Genomic DNA, 20,844 nt, shown 5'->3' with positions numbered 1-20,844 from the left:
TAATCAACCAAAAACAGCTCCATATACAGATCTAGCAACATACACACAGACCTACCTGTGCTCTAAGGTTTCCACAATGAACCTGAATCAAGAGCAGACCCACAAGTACCTGCACATGTATTTTGCAAGTACCCAAACAACTGCAGTTAATGACTATGTGCTATAAAGTAGCAATAAATAATCCCTAATACACATTGGGCAAGAGTGTGAGATTGGAATTATAATGAGTGAGGCCCCCCATGTAATGGAGGATACCTCATCAATCTGTATTAGAGGAAGTTATGTCTTGCTAGAACTGTGTTGTGTCCTTTTGGACCAATAATTTGTCTGTTGTTTTGCTTCTTTAATTTTCTTTCCCCATTTTTATGGGTGAATTTAACATAAACTGATGTAATAAATATTTGCAATTTAGAAAAAAAAGTACTGTGTAGTTCAAACTGTACCATGAAAGTGCTAAGTGCCTCAATCCAATGCTTTGTTCTATATATGATATAATAGGATGTAGGTACAATTTATCCATTGTATGTGTGTAGCACACATTACATACTAATGGTGTACAGTAGTACATAATCTGGACCCACTGTACTTGTACTATGCCCACAGGAGATTACAAGATTTCCGAATTTTGCAGTTTGATTTAGCACTGAGTGGGACTCTGGAGTTGGGGGGGATATGAAAAACCCCCTGAGGGACATTTTCACACTTGTGCGACTTGTCCTTTGATTTGGGACTGCAAAATCGAATGACATGTCGTACTCCATGATTTCCAATGAGTACCATTCATATCCGTACGACTTCAAGTCGCAATGACTTCAAAGTAGTCCCTGCACTACTTTAGGCCGATTTTAATGCGTTTTGAGGTCAATAGACATAGGCATTGCTTTAAATCCAGTCAAAATCATGTCAAAATTGCGTAAAAATATCACAGTTAAATCGCAGGTCGCAAAAGTGTGAAAGGGACCTAAGGAATCACATTTATTAGCATATTGTTCTCTCTAATACTTACTGTGATCTTGAATCCTTGGTGTACGTTATGCACTCCCTTTTCTTGAAGTTCTCCTCAATAAATTTGACAGCGTCCTGTAATGTGAGAAACACATGTAGCATCAAAGAAAGGAACCCTTTCTTAGGCTAACTGGCAGGTTATAAGGTGTGAACTTACTAATTCATCCAGTGACAACTCAATACTGCGGGACATGCTGGAGTACAATGTGCGGGAACTCTCCAGCAGCCCGCTCCTACGACTCCTCATCCTGGCCAAATCTGTGGAATTCTCCAGTAATCTAGGGAGAGAGGAAACCAGAAACTTAGAACAGATTGTTTTTATTTTAGTCTATGCAGAGTTTTTCATAAAACCAGCACAAGGAGCAATAACTGTGTGTGCAAAGTACCTATAAGAAAAAAAAATGTATCTCTAAAGAATATCTGTGAATCAGAATGTAAAGTCATATATTCATTTCCACATTTTATTCCAATTATTTTTAACCTATGCCTAAATATGTGAATGATCTTGAAGTTTGTAAACTTTTGGGAAGATACCAACACATTTACATCCTTGAATTCTTTGACACCTATTCACTATGCCCTGCTGATAGAGACTGCTGTGTCACGCATTTCACAGAGCCTGCCTTATAAACTACAGAGGTGCTGAGAGGAGGCATTTCAAGATGTGCAGTCAGTACAGGAATCAATGCTTGCAGACAGCAAAGTACCATGGGATATGTAGTCCTTAGAAATTGAAAGCAAATAGCCGAGGAGAAGCTGCAAAACATGCTGGGAATCCAGGAAATTGTGGAAAGAGATTGCTGAGGAGACATACAGGACTCACAACATAAACAAAGATTTTTCAGGTAAGCTTATGTTGGATTTTCAAATATAACTATTGTTTGTATTGTTATTACAATGCTGATGTTATACAGTGAAAGTGTATGCTGTGGCCATAGCTTTGCTTTAAAACTGAACAGCCATACAGTATATTAAAAACACAATTAAATTCAATAATCAGTTCATTTAAAAGATACAACTCAAAAAAATTAAGGAACACTTTTTAATCAGAGCATAGCATCAAGTCAATTAAACTCCTGGGATATTGATCTGGTCAGTTAAGTAGTACAGGGAGTTGTTAATCAGTTTCAGCTGCTTTGGTGTTAATGAAATTAACAGGGGCACTAGATGGTCAACAATGAGATGACTTCCAAAACCGAATGGTTTTACAGGTGGAGGCCACTGAAATTGTTTTCCCTACTTATTTTTTCTGACTGTTTTTCAGTAGTTTTGCATTTGGCTAGGGTCAGTGTCTCTACTTGTAGCATGAAGCGAAACCTGAACCCTACAGAGGTTGCACAGGCATTCCAACTCTTCCAGGATGGCACATCAATACATTGCCAGAAGGTTTGCTGTGTCTCCCACCACACTTTTTGTAGCTGCTGACTTCTATTTTTTTTTTTAAAGGGGCCTGCAGGGGCGTAACTACAGGGGTTTGCAGGGCTTGCAATTGCAACCGGGCGCCATGCTCCAGGGGGCCTGTGCAGCTCCCCTGTACACCTGGATAGGAGGTGCGGAGGGGGCAGCATGTAGAGAAATCACTGTCCTCCTTTTTCCTCCTGTAGCTGCAGGAGGGAAATTAAGGAGATTGGTTTTTCTGTATGCTGCCCCCGCCACTCCTATCCAGTTCACTTGTGTTCTGTTGTTTCTGGGCCCCTGCGCGCTCCCCCTCCCCTACTGTGCTGCCCCCCACCCCACTGTGCTGCCGACTGCTGCAGGGGATGTGTCACAATAGAGAACCAAGAAGGGGTCGGTAAATATGTAATTTTATGTAATTTTGCTCCTTCCTTTTCTGAATGGACAGAGTCATAGTCAGTGACATTGTAAAAAAATAAAATGCTAAAAAATAATACAATTAAAATACCAAAACATAAAAACTACTGACACCAGTGGGTGAACTTCCAGGATTGCAAAGGTCACACTTGCGACCAGGCCCTGGCATTCCACCACCATGGGGAGGCCCCAAGATGGCGGGAAGGGGGTCCACTGCAGAACTTGTGAAAGGGTCCCGCTGCGGGACCATAATAAAGGGCCCCGCAATGAGAGTAAAGGGCCCCAGGATCAGCGAGAAGAGCCCCAGGTTGGAAGGGAAGGGCCCGGCCAGGGGTCTGGGAGGCCCTTCATGGTTTGTTGCTCTGGGGCCCTGAAGGTTCTAGTTACGCCTCTGGGTGCCTGGAACTCCTCTTAAAGTTTGATGACAGAAAGTGTCATCTGAATACAAAGAGGATCTGTTAATTGTAGCAGCTTACATACATTACAGTTTTTTTTTCAAATTGTTAATAGTGGGTTAAAGTCTTTGTTACCCTAAAAAAAAAACACAGATCCTGTTTCCTTAAAGCATGTTATACAGCACAGTGCTTGTGCTGTGTCATTTGCCCCCCTGTATCACCTAAAAAACCTGGCTGATCCTGCAAGTTTCTACCCTCCCCTCTGTAAACTGACCACGGTATAACATGGCTATTGAGCCCTGACACCGTGGTCAGTTTACGTGCCCCCACCATCCGCAGCCCTGCTCTCTGTCTTCTGTGTCCTCCTCCCCCCCTCCCCTCATTGCCTGTCTGCTGTGTCAGTGCCCGCCCCTCCACTTCTGCTGCCCTCATATTTATAATATAATAATCTAATCCCCTCTGTAATATCACACTAAGTGCTCCTGTGCCTGTCTTATAGAAAAATATGCCAATCTGTACTTATATCAGAGCGGCTCCTGGCGATCACGTGACCACTCGGCTCTCTCTCTCCTTCCCCTCCTCCCTGGCTGACATCAGTGGCAGTGCTTAGGCCACTGGAGCTGTCAGCTGGGCAGAGAAGAGAGCCGAGGGACCAGCTGATTGCTGGGAGATGCTCTGATATAGGTACAGATCTGCATATTTTTTCTTTAAGACTGGCACGGGGGCACTTAGTGTTATATTACAGAGTGGATTTGATTATTTTATAGTAGTGGCTTAACAACCACTTTAAATATTATTTTGTAAGCTTATATGTACTTTTCCTACAATGCTTATGGAGATCAATTGTTCTTTTTTCTTGTAAATTTCTAATCTGAAACTCAATAAAAATATTAAAAAAAAAAAAATACCCCTTTAATATATAAAAATATATCAGTGAATGTATTGTATCCAACCTCACAGACTCTCTTTAAAGTCCCAGTTTTACAACAGTTAAATCAAGCAGGCAGATTCTGAACTTGGCTGATATTAATAATAGGAAGCTGAATATTCAGCAACTAATTAGAAATTAAGATAATATTATTAAATGCTTCATTTTATACATTACTGACTTCCTGTCCTATAAATTACAAAAGTTACTATTGTCAGATTCTTCTCATTCTCCAAACCAGCCAGAAATAACCCAAAATGCAGAAGAAAAAACTTGAACAAAGTAAAAGATGGAAAAAGTGACAAAACCCAATTGCAGCCAAAGGTTGTTTTCAATAGTGAATTAAAAGTAAAAGGTTACAACTAATATCAGGTGTGTTTGCATTGTGAAGTACCGCTGGTAAATCTTCTTTTGCTTTCATTCATTGGACAATAGGATAAGTAGAAAGGAGAACAGAGGTAGTCAGAATAGAAAGGCCCAGACAGAAATAAAAACCTGACAGAGGTTCTAATCCTTATCTACTTTACTAAAAAAAAACTCTCTGTCTCAATTATAAACATTTCCTATTACTTTCTGACATCATGTCACAAGGACAGGAAGTTTAGGAAAATCTCCCTAAGGGGGAAACAGAAAATAGTGACAGAGGATCTAATGCCAGTCATAGACGGATCGAAATTTCTCCAGTTCAGTAGGGACCGGCTAAATATTGATCCATCTATGGGCAGGCTGGTTGTACTGTTTTTTTTTAACCCAATCACTGTCGGCGACTACAGCAACCAGCAATGATCATTGTATTCTGACAGTGGGGAAGGCTCCCTGTGCTCCATGCCAGAAGAACACAATAGCACTGCAGGAGGGATTCCCCCCATCAACACTGACTGTGTTAATGGGCAATCTAGCAATTTTCTTTCCTTTAACTTATGGTTGAAGGAAAGAAAAATGCATATTGTATGGCCTGCCTAAGGCTCCCACCTCGAGTTTAGATTTATTGTCTTAAAGAGCACCTCCGGGTGACCCCCCCATTTTTTTTTTTTTATGACCTTATTTACCTGAAAGTGGTATCTGCACATTTCAGATACTCACCCATCCAGTGGATCCTGCATTCTCCCACTGAGATCCCCTCAAGCCGGCCACAGCTCCGTCCTGCACCGGGATATTCTCTCTGACGTCATCGAGAAGCCCGTCGGCTCTTCCAGGTTCAGCGGGTGGGCCTCTCGATGACACACTGATAGGCCCGCCCTCTCCTCCTTTTCTTGAATAAGAGGTTAAGCCTCTTGGGATATGTGACGTGCATATCCTGGGAGGCAAAGCAGGCAGGATGCACATCAATCGCCTAAGGCGAATGCCGGGCATGGGCAGGCAGGGCCGGAATTTCTTTCCAAAAAAAAGGTAAACAAAAAAAAAGCCCAATACTTCTGCAGTATGGGAGGAGGGTGGAATGGAAGAAACATGAGGAAGAGGGTGAAGGTCCACTTTAAATATAGACCTAGGATAAGATCAGTAACTGCACTGATTACTGCTGGGGGAAAGATGTAATGCTAATTAAGTTCATACACTAAATAAGGAAGAATAGCAAAAGTGATACACACCCCTTTCTTATAACAGAAAAACTTGGGATTGTCAATTTTATGTAAAAGAATTCGATTTTTATGTCTTATTAACAAACAGTATAATGTTTATCTGTATAACAAATAGGTAATACAGCTTCCAAAATATTTAGAAGTATAATAATTATTAATAATCACAATAATACAAACTGTGCTCCATTTTTGTTATATATATATATATATACCTGATTCTAAAATATATGTCACTTTTAATTTTCACTTTAGATTGTTCCAGACCGCATATAATTTTTTTTTTGTTCCAAAGACTTTTTTTTTGTAAACAACACAGTCAAGGGAAAAATTAATCATTAGAATAATAAAGATGAATTTGATTTTTAATTAAGCAATTTAAAAATATGTAAAATAAGTTAAACATAGAACTAAAAATACAACAAAACCCTAGTTTCGATCCAGGAATAATATAGTGAATTTTTAGGTCTAGTTTTTTTTTATATCAGAGTAAGCACATATTTATAAACCCTGGGAATATACCTATAAAAACATATACTATATTTGTTATCCCAAACATGCCAACACTTATCTAAGCTAAGACATAACTTTGTAAATGACTATTGCATTATGCATGCAAAAACCAACAGATACAAAACACTGTCACAGCAGTTACCTGAGAAATGCAAGTGGTCTCTTTTCTGTAAGTGTACATGTTCTATGCTGTGGACTCAGGTAGGATGTTATAACTTGAGTACAGTCTCCACCTCCAGCCCAGCCTCTGCTCGTTAGATGGTGTGGTATGATGGAGAGAGATCTGGTGTACATCACCATATAAAACCCACAGAAATATATTAGCTCCAAAAACCTCTAATTATTCTCGGGCTGCATCACTATGAATTACTGCAATGGGATTACTTAGTACAAAAGGCACAAAAAAAATGGTTGAGCATACTTGCAGCTCGGTTAGGGTCATATTTAGCTTAAAGTGTACTTTGCCTCTATTAGGCAATTTGATAGGTTCCTTTCCTAGCAAGCTCCACAGACAGATGGTGCTTACCTTTCTTAAGCACTATTGCCTTTTAGATCTGTTGCTGCAGCCCACAAAGATTAATGTGCAAGTTTCAACTTACATGAACCACTTTCTGTTCTTTCTAATACCCCCATTTCCATTTACACAACACTTAGGCCTGGCTTTTGGAAGATTGCACTGTGGGAAAGTGTTATGTGTTCCCCCAATACTTAGAAGTACCACGTTTTTTTTTTTTAATACCCCCAGCAGCAGATCTAGTTAGTGAGCAAGTGGAGTAGTAGCATGTTAGTTTTAAATAAACCCTATTTATTTATTTATTTTATTTATTTATTATAGGCACTTATATATCACCGGCAATTTACGCAGCGCTTTACATATATATTGTACATTCACATCAGTCCCTGTCCTCAAGGAGCTTGTAATCTAATCCCTAACTCACATTTATACAGTGCCTTGAAAAAGTATGCATACCCCTTGACATTTTCCACATTTTGTCATGTTACAACCAAAAACTTAAATGTATTTTATTGGGATTTTATGTGAAAGACCAACACAAAATGACACATAATTTTGAAGTATAAGGAAAATGACAAATGGTTTTCAAATTTTTTTTACAAATAAATATCTGAAAAGTGTGGCGTGCATTTGTATTCAGCCCCCTTTACTCTGATATACCCAACTCAAATCTAGTGGAACCAATTGCCTTCAGAAGTCACCTATTTAGTTAATAGAATCCACCTGTGTGTAATTGATTCCCAGTATACATACAGCTGTTCTGTGAAGCCCTCATGAAGCAGCATCATGAAGGCCCCACACCAGACAGGTCAGGGATAAAGATGTGGAGAAGTTTAAAGCAGCATTAGGTTATAAAAAAATATCCCAAGCTTTGAACATCTCAGAGCACTGTCCAATCCGTCATCTGAAAATGGAAATAGTATGGCACAACTGCAAACCTACCAAGACATGGCTGTCCACCTAAATTGGAAGGCCGGGCAAAGAGAGCATTATACAGAGGAGCAGTCAAGAGGCCCATGGTAACTCTGGAGGAGCTGCAGAGATCCACAGCTCAGGTGGGAGAATCTATCTACAGGATAACTATTAGTCGTGCACTCCACAAATCTTGCCTTTATGGAAGAGTAGCAAGAAGAAAGCAATTGTTGAAAGAAAGCCATAAGAAGTCCTGTTTGCAGTTTGCGAGAAGCCATGTGGGAGACATGCAAAACATGTGGAAGAAGATGCTCTGGTCAGATGAGACCAAAATTGAACTTGTTGGCCTAAAAGCAAAAATGTGAGGTGGAAAACTAACACTGCACATCACCCTGGACACACCATCCCCACCGTGAAACATGGTGGTGGCAACTCCGTGTTGTGGGCATGCTTTTGTTCAGCAGGGACAGGGAAGCTGGTCAGAGTTGATGGAGAGATTGATTGAGCCAAATACGGGGCAATTTTAGAAGAAAACATGTTAGAGTCTGCAAAAGACTTGAGACTGGGGCAGAGGTTCACCTTCCAACAGGACAACGACCCTAAACATGCAGCCAAAGCTACAATGGATTGGTTTAGATCAAAGCATATTCATGTGTTAGAATGGCACATTCATAGTCCAGACATAAATCCAATTGATTGTGTATGTGTGTCACCAGCAAAGGCTAAACCTATGGTTGATATCCAACATGTTGTTTGCGGCGGCTAAAGTGACTCCTTAATCACTTTAGCCCTTAATGACCAGGCCATTTTTTGCAATACGGCACTGCGTTGCTTTACCTCACAATTGTGCGGTCGTACGACCCAAATAAAATTGATGTCTTTTTTCCCCGCAAATAGAGCTTTCTTTTGGCGGTATTTGATCAACTATGGAGTTTTTATTTTTTGCGCTATAAATAAAAAAAGGACCGACAATTTTGAAAAAAAAACAATATTTTTTACTTTCTGCTATAAAACATTCCCAATAAAAAAAAAATTAAAAATCTATTTTTTTTCATCAATTTTGGCTACATATGTTTGGTTAAAAAAATCCTAATTTTTGGTTGATTTGCGCAAAAGTTATAGTGTTCACAAACTATAGGATAAATTTATGGACTTTTTATTTTTTTATTGTTTTATTGTTTTTACTAGTAATGACGGCGATCAGTGATTTTTATCGGGACTGCGAAATTGCGAAGGACAAATCGGACACTAAGGGGTTAATTTACTAAAGCTGGAGAGTGCAAAATCAGTCTCCCTTCTGCATTAAAACCAATGAGCTTCCAGGTTTTATTACCAAAGCTTAATTGAACAAGCTGAGTTTAGAAGCTGATTGGCTACTATGCACAGCTGCACCAGATTCTGAGTGCTCCAGCTTTAGTAAATCTACCCCTAAGTGACACTTTTTGGGGACCAGTGACACCAATACAGTGATCAGTGCTAAAAGAAAATGCACTGTTACTGTATACATGGCACTGGCAGGGAAGGGGTTAACACCAGGGGTGATCAAGGGGTTAAGTGTGCTCCTAGGGAATGCTTACTGTGTGGGGGATGGATATGCTAGAGGAAAAGAGAGATCTGTGTTTCAGCTTAGCTTAGCTGATACACAAGATCTCTCTCTGCCTCTGAGACAAAACAGCCGCCTGCCTTGTTTACATAGGCAGATGGCTGTTCTGTAATTCTCCTGCACGATTGCAGGTGGCCAGCGGCCTTCACGGCTACTGGACCCGCTGATTGGCTCCCGCTGTGTCTGATCACAGCGGGAGTGGCGCTCCGGTGGCATGCACGTGCCCCTGAGAACCCCTGCCGCAGTATATATGTGGTGGGCAGTCTGGAAGTGGTTAAAGGAGTGTGTACAAATGAACAGAATTTTATAGTACCTGCGCTAACCAATCAGTGAATAATTAGTACCAAAATCAACATATCAACAAATAAAAATTATAGAATGTACGTGTTCCAACACCGATAACCAACAAAATGTGATAAAGTATTAGTGTATAATAAAACTGAAAATAAAAATAAAAATATCTATTAATCGATTCTGGGCCAAATGTGTAAAGTTGCTCATATGGGATACACCCAACTGATACGTGCTATTATCCACCACCTTCCAAACTTCACACTCACCAGGTGGCAATACAGTGCCTTGCGAAAGTATTCGGCCCCCTTGAACTTTGCAACCTTTTGCCACATTTCAGGCTTCAAACATAAAGATATAAAACTGTATTTTTTTGTGAAGAATCAACAACAAGTGGGACACAATCATGAAGTGGAACGAAATTTATTGGATATTTCAAACTTTGTTAACAAATAAAAAACTGAAAAATTGGGCGTGCAAAATTATTTAGCCCCTTTACTTTCAGTGCAGCAAACTCTCTCCAGAAGTTCAGTGAGGATCTCTGAATGATCCAATGTTGACCTAAATGACTAATGATGATAAATAGAATCCACCTGTGTGTAATCAAGTCTCCGTATAAATGCATCTGCACTGTGATAGTCTCAGAGGTCCGTTTAAAGCGCAGAGAGCATCATGAAGAACAAGGAACACACCAGGCAGGTCCGAGATACTGTTGTGGAGAAGTTTAAAGCTGGATTTGGATACAAAAAGATTTCCCAAGCTTTAAACATCCCAAGAAGCACTGTGCAAGCGATAATATTGAAATGGAAGGAGTATCAGACCACTGCAAATCTACGAAGACCTGGTCGTCCCTCTAAACTTTCAGCTCATACAAGGAGAAGACTGATCAGAGATGCAGCGAAGAGGCCCATGATCACTCTGGATGAACTGCAGAGATCTACAGCTGAGGTGGGAGACTCTGTCCATAGGACAACAATCAGTCGTATACTGCACAAATCTGTCCTTTATGGAAGAGTGGCAAGAAGAAAGCTATTTCTTAAAGATATCCATAAAAAGTGTTGTTTAAAGTTTGCCACAAGCCACATGGGAGACACACCAAACATGTGGAAGAAGGTGCTCTGGTCAGATGAAACCAAAATCGAACTTTTTGGCAACAATGCAAAACGTTATGTTTGGCGTAAAAGCAACACAGCTCATCACCCTGAACACACCATCCCCACTGTCAAACATGGTGGTGGAAGCATCATGGTTTGGACCTGCTTTTCTTCAGCAGGTACAGGGAAGATGGTTAAAATTGATAGGAAGATGGATGGAGCCAAATACAGGACCATTCTGGAAGAAAACCTGATGGAGTCTGCAAAAGACCTGAGACTGGGACGGAGATTTGTCTTCCAACAAGACAATGATCCAAAACATAAAGCAAAATCTACAATGGAATGGTTCACAAATAAACATATCCAGGTGTTAGAATGGCCAAGTCAAAGTCCAGACCTGAATCCAATCGAGAATCTGTGGAAAGAACTGAAAACTGCTGTTCACAAACGCTCTCCATCCAACCTCACTGAGCTCGAGCTGTTTTTAAAGGAGGAATGGGCAATGTCTCTCGGTGTGCAAAACTGATAGAAACATACCCCAAGCGACTTACAGCTGTAATCGCAGCAAAGGTTGCGCTACAAAGTATTAACTTAAGGGGGCTGAATAATTTTGCACGCCCAATTTTTCAGTTTTTTATTTTTTAACAAAGTTTGAAATATCCAATAAATTTCGTTCCACTTCATGATTGTGTCCCACTTGTTGTTGATTCTTCACAAAAAATTACAGTTTTATATCTTTATGTTTGAAGCCTGAAATGTGGCAAAAGGTCGCAAAGTTCAAGGGAGCCGAATACTTTCGCAAGGCACTGTACTATATGGGCCTGATCAATAGAAACGTCTCCCAGATATATGCCACGATATTCCACTGACACAATTCTGGTGTGATATAGCGTTCCCAGGTCTATTCAATGATTTCTTATTTGGTTCAATTTTCTCCCCTCTGATGCACTCATGTAATTAAACAAAAGCCATCATTGCGCAATATCCCATCCTTTTTATTTTTAAACTAATGATGAAAAAACTTTTACTCACATTTCGAAGTTCCCTCAGACCAGTACTTAGTCTGTCCAGCTATCCACATAAGCCTGTATAACTGCCGCTCCGTTCAATGGAGCTGGCGTGCGTGTCAAACCTCGATTTCGTTGCGGGTCAGGAAACGAAAGTAGCCTGACCTTCTCCACTAGCCTCAACACGTTTTGTAATCACCATGTGTCATCAGGAAGCTGTCTGATTGCGAAACTCATTGATTGAGGGGGGCTGAATACAAATTCACCACACCACACTGTTCCCATATTTATTTGTAAAAAATGTTGAAAACCATTTATCATTTTACTTCCACTTCTCAATTATGTGCCACTTTGTGTTGGTCTATCACATCAAATCCCAATAAAATACATTTCCGTTTTTGGTTGTAACATGACAAAATTCAGAAAATTTCAAGGGGTGTGAATACTTTTTCAAGGTACTGTACATACACATAATAGGGCTAATTAACCTCCCAGCATGTCTTTGGGGTGTGGAAGGAAAAAAAGTACCCAGAGGAAACCACGCAGGCACAGGGAGAACATGCAAACTCCAGGCAGGTAGTGCCTTGGTAGAGATTCGAACCAACGCCCCTAGTGCTGCTAGGTTAAAGTACTAACCACTGTGCTGCCCCTGTTATGAGAGAAACATGGTGGCTACTTTTGCTGTCCCCCTTCTAAAAATAAAATCTGCTTGGCTGCTATGCTGATTGTCTATAGTACCTTGAATGCATTCTCAGTCAATGGCCAAGAACAAGTATGCAGATAAGGATTTTATTTGACTTTCCCAGTCTCTATACTTATTTGAAGTAAGTAATTTCAAACCATTTGGAGCAGGGGTGTAAAACTAAATTTTAGCGTGGGCTGCACCAGCATTATGGTTGCCCTCAAAGGGCCGGGTATATCTGTAAGACTAGCTGTCTAGAGAACCCCATCCCCCTTACATTAGATGTAAAGCACCCTCAGTCAAAAGTCCCCCACCCTCCCTTACATTGCAGTGCCCCCTCTTTACCTTGTGCTACTGCTGGGAGCAGAGCTTGGAAGCAGACAGTGCAGGGTCTGGAGTAGGACCAGAGAAGATCCAGAGTCAGCTGCCAGATTCTGCTGAATGCTGAGACCGGGGAAGGCGGAGATGAGGGGGTGCTGTGGCTGCACAGAGAAGCATAGGATCTGTCACAGGAATTCTGACTTTCTCTCTGCTGGGGGGGGGGGGGGGAGCAAGCCTCTCCACATCTGTATGGAGAAGTGCAGGATCTGGCAGAGCTTTGTCCTCTCTACTACCGACTGCTGAGACAAGGTGGGGGCAGAAACTAGGGGGTTGACACAGCTGCAGAAGAAGTGCGAGGGCCACATGAAATGGCCTGTATTCGGCCCGCGGGCCTTGTGTTTGACACATGTGATTTGGAGCCAGTATGTCAACATACCAGACTAGCATTTATTCAAAAGGGCAACGATAGCAGCCCTGCATTACCGTTTTTAACAGCCTTACTATAAGGCACTTATTGGCTAGCCAAGAATAGAAGGGAAAAATGAGACATTACCAAAGCTGGGCACTGGGAGTAAATCCAGAAAAAAAGCTGAAGGGGGGAGGAGTGAAAAGTCTACAATGCAGAGTTTCAAGACCATCTAATACAAAACAGCACTCTATGATTAAGTTTGTCTCTTTCCATGATCAGTTCTAGTGAGATGGAACACTTTGTGAAATAATACAACCAAAAGATTGTATGATTGAGCAGTAATGCACACCCATGTGTGTTTGGAATCAGTCAGAGGTCAAAAACCATCATGCTTATGTAGCACCCTACAGGTAGGTGCTAGGTAAAATGTATAGTGGGCCTTGTCTGCCTAACAGCAGGGCTGTGATTTATTTAGTTAGGGTGTCAGGGCTTCCAGGTGTGCCTGCTGAGGGGAGAAGTATTCACACTGGCTCCTGTGAGAGGCTTCTTATAGGGCAGTGTGGAAAGCCCAATCAGGGGACACATCCCAGCTTGTAACTACCCCAGAAGGCAGATTAGGCTGCAAAGGATTCTGGGAGTGGGTATAAGTTTGGGGGGAAGTGCGTGGCACGGTGTCTTTGGCGGGAGCAGAGTCCCAGGAAGGAGAGTGCGGCTGTCTCTCCTCCTGTCTGAGGAAGGTTGATGTCTCAGGGTGTCGCCTGAGTATCCAGAGAGTGCTGAGTGAGCTGAGGGGAGCCTGCGGAGAGAGAGAGGGGTCCAGTCCCAGGAAAGCCTATACAGGTCTAGAGTACTGAGGATTGCCCCTGGGGGTCTGCCTGAAGTTAGAGGGGACCACTCCGGAAGAGGTTCTGGGATCCAGTGTCAGCTAGCTGTAAAGGGGGTACCTAGGTTGAGGACCCTGAAGCTACAGAGGGGGTACATAGTCAGTGGACCCTGAAGAGTTCAAGGACAAAGGGGGCACCTGCAGTTTGGGCCCTGAATGGTATAGAGTGTGCCAGTTAAAGTGACAGCTATACAGAGTTCTACTACATACTACCTCAAGCTGTGTCAGGTGGGGGGGGGAAGTATTCAGTGACTTTCACAGTACAACAGTGTCAGGAGTTCTACAGTCCTCAGTCTTGGATCTTCTGGACTATAAGTCAAAGATTCAGCACTTCTTTTGTTCTACAGAGTGTTCTCAGTGTCAGTGAGCGTTGGCTGGCGCCGGCTGGCGTCGAGGAAGCGCCAACGAGCATTTCAGAAGTAAAGTCCCAATTGTAATTAGTTAAGCCTCAAGGAGTATCCCACTTATTCCCTTATCCTATCCCCTAATTCCAATAAAAAACACAAACAAAGATGCCGGAGTTGTCGCTGCTTTAGTTGTCACACCTGGGGACTCAGCTCAGATGGGCTGGAGAGGATTCTGGTACTAATGGCAGACCCACATCAGGCATAGACCTGGAAACCTTGCTACACTTAAATTAACTTACAGTATTTGTGAACATGCAGAGAGTGGTTAGCTTTATACATATTATGTTTACATGGAGAAAATGGCCATTGAATGGAAGAGAACCTATATAGATCAAATGTATCTAGATTTGCCTGAATTTTATAAGTATGCCCCAAAGAAATGCTTATTACAAGCATTTTTTGTAACTATTATTTTTATTTTTTTCAAAAGTAAGATTCACATAGTAATAAATACAGAAAGAAAGAAAATCCCTGAGTTTTTATATAACAGAAATAAACGTAGGGCAATATGCAGTCTGGTTCAGATGTATAAAAAGTAGAATGACAGAATAGTACAGGATATTTAGCTGGAGTTTTGAGAACAGATGCACTGCATTCCTTTAAAGAATCATAATTTTGAAAAAATGTGAGAAGGGATTTCTTTCAGGTGCAAAGAAGCCATATTCACCAGAATGATCTTATGTAAAAAACATATACATTTTATTTTTATCAAAAATTAACATAACACAACAACATAATTTCCTTGTGGTTATGATGTAAGTACAGTGTTATTGGCTCGACATGTTTCACCAGAAATATGGCTTTTTCAGGAGTCTCACGAAGCACTGTTCAAAGTGTTACTCTAATTGAATAGAAAACATTACATGCAATTCAATACATTCAAATATTAAACCAAATGCATAGACATTAATTAGGAAACAAACCTATAATATTTGCAAAAAACAGCATATTTTAATAGATCATGTGTTGGAGCTTCTTACAATGCATGCATGTACCGAATCATATAAGATGGAAGGGATGACATCTGAGGAGCCATTCCACTAAGGAGTATCAGTAGTCCCAGAGTGTCAAGGTCTTACCTTGCCTTCCTATCTGCAGCCACCCTGGACATGTGGTGACGGCTGTCTTTTATAGACTCTGATTGCTTCATCACTTTCTGCTGCTTCCTGGGCGTCGCTTAGTGATGAGGTTTCCCACCGGATATATACACCACCTGTTGGCTTGCAGTCCTTTGCTCATGTGTTTGTGCTTCTAGGTGCATCTCTGCTGGCTAGCTACTGGTTTCCATGTTCCTCCGTGTATGACCTGGCTTTGGCTGACGACCTTCGTGGATCTCAATTTCCCTTTTGGCTGACGACCCTCCTGGCTCTGGATTCCCATTGGCTTAAGATTTTGACACATAGGAAGCATGCCCATTCAGGAGCCTGAGGAATATATTTTTTTAAAAAAATGAAATACTCTATATAGCCAAACATTGGGGTTCAGGGGACCTTTTACCCTCATAGGTCCATGCACCAAAATGTGCAAGCGCACATGGGTAAACCCCTATAACCAGAACAATGCCACATTAAATACCCACTGTATCGCCTGAATAACTGTGATATAGTCAGTTCAGACCAAAATGCATACCATCCAAAGTCCACAACCTCATGTCTGGCCCCATGGAGTGAATGCAAAGATGCACATATAAGGCACTAATTAAAGAAAACATACAAAACAAAGCCACAAACAGTGCCATAAGAGTATCAGAATAAAAAACAGGAAATAATAAATGATCATACTAGCAATGCTCTCACCTCTAATGTTTGCTAATCAGCATCTACAGACTACACAGACAATACCACTGTTCCAGCTGATAGACTTCAGGTGGTAAACTATTAGCAACTCACTATAAAGAATGATACAGTAATTGAGGCCAACTCCAGAGTTTTCAGACTCAAAATGATCTAAAGGTGGGACGGTATAAAACATCCACAAATAATACCCTTTCCAAGTTAACCAAGTTTTCCTCTTCAATATAGATACAATTGCACTAATTTACCTTTTTGAAACAGCATAGACACTAGCCTCAGGTATCCAGATTCCATGTGTGTGGCCGCAGCAAGTGGGACCTCTGTTAAATGCGCCTAATAAACCCCTCCATCTCCTCGGCATCTAATGTCACCGGGTGCGGACACCTATTGGATGCCTCTATCCTGTGCGCGATCACTAAAACCGGAAGTGATGTCCTGCTCATGCATGGGCCCATCGTGGCCAACTTTAAATATCCTGGTAGGTATATTACAGACACTACTGGATTTCCAAACAACAGGGAATCATCAGGGAACAAAACCCAGTCCATCACATCCAACATTTACAGCCTATCAATACTATTAACAGGCACACTCATCCAGGACCAAAACTGCCAAATACAGGGCAATATTTGGACGCTGCCCGCCGCATGTGTGGGCCCATCGCGGCCATTTTAAACAATTTCTCAGTCAATGTATTAAAGAAACTCAATAGATTTGGTATACCAATTAGTTACTAAACCAACAGGGCCATATCCAATTATTAGATTCAGAGCAGATAGTCACATATGACAGCAAGTTGACCCAAATCCTCCAGGATGATAGTCACAATACACACTGAGACATTAAATCGCTGCACATAACCGGCGACCAAAGTCAGTCACCCAGCAGGATGATGCCCTGGGCGTCCGTATGACCACCCACTCCTATAAGGGCATTGTCTCCATGCAATGAAAATACAACTCGATACAAATCAATTAAAGCAGAAATATTCCATTACATGATCCTTACAAAAAAATATATATGCAAAAATATCAAAACAGGTCACAATTGCAAGCTATATAACCAACTAACCCAGTGATGTATTAAAAAATAATAGAATAATACTAATTCCTAGGACTTTTTCCTTTTCATGTTCTCTTTCTTCAAGACTAGTTTTCGCTAGGATGGCTTGAATAAGACATATCATAGAAATGTATCACAGGGGTCTACAAACACTCGCCCAGCGCTAGTGGTCTCAGGAATTTCAGAGGGCTTTTTTAATATAAGAAATATAAGAAATAATCACTATACATATTAAAAATAAAACCATTTAAAACCTAATGGAAAAAACAACTTAGCAGCCGCTGTAAAAGAACAACATAAAAGAAAAAATGCAATTTCTCCTGCACAATACCCCAGCAGCATTAATCGCATTCAACAGCGCTCCTGTTTAAATCATTATAAGTCCAGATGAATAGTCCATAAATATATATTGACAATAAGAATGTCCATACATATGCATGCAGTGGTTATATTGTTCTCAAACCAATATAGTTAGACATCCAGCAGATCCCAAATTTCTCCAAACAGGGAAACCATAAATGCCTCTTCCAATCTCAGGATCAGGGACCATGTATCCCCATTGAAATGCAAGCAAAAACAGGGACAGGGATAGCGTGATACCGTTTTTAAAGCTTTATTGCGTATACACTGCACATATCCACAAACCCCCCTATTTCTATCTGCTTACATTCAATAAAAATCAACAGAGCTTAAATGTAAAGGGATCGAGTGTACCGCTGCCTCGCCACCCGCGAGCTATGCCTGGATCGGGATGACCGATGACCGCGGTGAGTTCCGGAAATGCAGCTGTAACATCTACGATCTCCCAGGGGACAACGTACGTGCGTTCTGACGTGTTTCGTCACGTGGACTTCGACTGAGGACACATGTATGCTGCGTTGTACTCCAATACAGTGCTTTGCAAAAGTATTCGGCCCCCTTGAACTTTGCGACCTTTTGCCACATTTCAGGCTTCAAACATAAAGATATAAAACTGTAATTTTTTGTGAAGAATCAACAACAAGTGGGAAACAATCATGAAGTGGAACGAAATTTTTTGGATATTTCAAACTTTTATAACAAATAAAAAACTGAAAAATTGGGGGTGCAAAATTATTCAGCCCCCTTAAGTTAATACTTTGTAGCGCCACCTTTTGCTGCGATTACAGCTGTAAGTCGCTTGAGGTATGTCTCTATCAGTTTTGCACATCGAGAGACTGAAATTTTTGCCCATTCCTCCTTGCAAAACAGCTTGAGCTCAGTGAGGTTGGATGGAGAGCGTTTGTGAACAGCAGTTTTCAGTTCTTTCCACAGATTCTCGATTGGATTCAGGTCTGGACTTTGACTTGGCCATTCTAACACCTGGATATGTTTATTTGTGAACCATTACATTGTAGATTTTGCTTTATGTTTTGGATCACTTTCTTGTTGGAAGACAAATCTCCGTCCCAGTCTCAGGTCTTTTGCAGACTCCATCAGGTTTTCTTCCAGAATGGTCCTGTATTTGGCTCCATCCATCTTCCCATCAATTTTAACCATCTTCCCTGTCCCTGCTGAAGAAAAGCAGGCCCAAACCATGATGCTTCCACCACCATGTTTGACAGTGGGGATGGTGTGTTCAGGGTGATGAGCTGTGTTGCTTTTACGCCAAACATAACGTTTTGCATTGTTGCCAAAAAGTTCGATTTTGGTTTCATCTGACCAGAGCACCTTCTTCCACATGTTTGGTGTGTCTCCCAGGTGGCTTGTGGCAAACTTTAAACAAAACTTTTTATGGATATCTTTAAGAAATGGCTTTCTTCTTGCCACTCTTCCATAAAGGCCAGATTTGTGCAGTATACGACTGATTGTTGTCCTATGGACAGAGTCTCCCACCTCAGCTGTAGATCTCTGCAGTTCATCCAGAGTGATCATGGGCCTCTTGGCTGCATCTCTGATCAGTCTTCTCCTTGTATGAGCTGAAAGTTTAGAGGGACGACCAGGTCTTCGTAGATTTGCAGTGGTCTGATACTCCTTCCATTTCAATATTATCGCTTGCACAGTGCTCCTTGGGATGTTTAAAGCTTGGGAAATCTTTTTGTATCCAAATCCAGCTTTAAACTTCTCCACAACAGTATCTCGGACCTGCCTGGTGTGTTCCTTGTTCTTCATGATGCTCTCTGCGCTTTAAACTGACCTCTGAGACTATCACAGTGCAGGTGCATTTATACGGGGACTTGATTACACACAGGTGGATTCTATTTATCATCATTAGTCATTTAGGTCAACATTGGATCATTCAGAGATCCTCACTGAACTTCTGGAGAGAGTTTGCTGCACTGAAAGTTAAGGGGCTGAATAATTTTGCACACCCAATTTTTCAGTTTTTTATTTGTTAACAAAGTTTGAAATATCCAATAAATTTCGTTCCACTTCATGATTGTGTCCCACTTGTTGTTGATTCTTCACAAAAAATTACAGTTTTATATCTTTATGTTTGAAGCCTGAAATGTGGCAAAAGGTCGCAAAGTTCAAGGGGGCCGAATACTTTCGCAAGGCACTGTATATACATCTCCGGAGCCAACTCCCTTCATGTCCTTTAACTGTTTATTGACCGGATGGAACTTCCACAGCACCATCCCAATTGAGCAATACATCTACTATCGCAATGTGTATGGGCTAAAATATACCACAAATTCCCCACCAACCCCTATGGTTCTGATTGGTACAGTAATATTCATAATTACAAAGCCCCTCACTAAGGGTTACCTCCAGAGGTGAACAGCATCTAAAATATACATAAAACTATCATCTTAATATTAATTTAAATATAACATCTCTTAAAATTAATATCAAAATTTTCAAATCAATAATTTGCACATAATCTATGTGTAAAATATCATAATCACAGAACTGGTGTATAAGCAGGTCAGCATAATAAAATTAATGAAATTGGAACAATAATGATAAATATTAAAATCAATTATGAATCTTTAAAATCAATAATCAATACTCCATCCATAAAATTATATCAACGCAATAATAGGTATTTAAAATGTTTAAAATTACTACATAGGCAAGACTGTAACATTGACCTCCACCTCTCAAATTTTAAAAGAATAATTTATCACAGTCTAATAATTACTCAAATAACAATTTAAATCAAGGTAAATGTTCAGCCCGTTAGGCGTTAAAGAATTGGTCATATAGATCCATTGGGTTTCTTTTTTTGATAGCTCCCTTACCGCCATGAAGCAGGCATTTTTTCTTTTCCCCAAAACTTTAAGCCAGAGGGGTCCCTGCCATGTTTCTCTCTAAAGTGTAAAGGTACACTGTGTTCTTTAAATCCTGTAGAAATTTTATAAATATGTTCAGAGATTCTCTTTCCAAGTTTCCTTTTGGTGCGGCCTATGTATATCAGGCCGCACGGGCACTTCATGCCATATACCACATGGGTTGAAACACAAGAGATAAATTCTTTTATCTTGAATGTTCTCCCATTTGCATTGGATGTAAATGTGGTAAGGCCTTTATAATGGGTATTCACTTGGCGACACGCTTTGCATCTTCTGCATGCATGAAAGCCCGTAGTGTTCCAAAATATTTTTGGCACTTTGGGAGGATCTAGGACCTTTTTAACAATACGATCCCCTATAGTGGGTGCCTTACGGTAAATAA

At 40.8% G+C, this 20,844-nt stretch overlaps 1 protein-coding gene across 1 annotated transcript in view; it reads right to left on the bottom strand.

The window, feature by feature from the left end:
• TRPM8 (transient receptor potential cation channel subfamily M member 8) overlaps positions 1 to 6,451 on the bottom strand; it is a 95,209-nt gene extending 88,758 nt beyond the window's left edge. The window contains exons 1-3 of the mRNA XM_082260867.1: positions 6,373 to 6,451; positions 1,163 to 1,283; positions 1,007 to 1,080 (exon numbers count right to left, since the gene is read on the bottom strand). Coding sequence (XP_082116993.1) covers positions 1,007 to 1,080; positions 1,163 to 1,252 — 164 coding nt within the window. The 5' untranslated portion in view covers positions 1,253 to 1,283; positions 6,373 to 6,451. The remainder of the gene's footprint in view (positions 1 to 1,006; positions 1,081 to 1,162; positions 1,284 to 6,372) is intronic.
• Positions 6,452 to 20,844: the final 14,393 nt, after the last annotated feature.

Source organism: Pelophylax lessonae (genome assembly GCF_965119305.1).
Source record: "Pelophylax lessonae genome assembly, chromosome: 6".
NCBI lineage: Eukaryota > Metazoa > Chordata > Amphibia > Anura > Ranidae > Pelophylax > Pelophylax lessonae.
The sequence above is the reverse complement of the archived record's forward strand: the minus strand, read 5'-3'. Positions and strand labels throughout refer to the sequence as shown.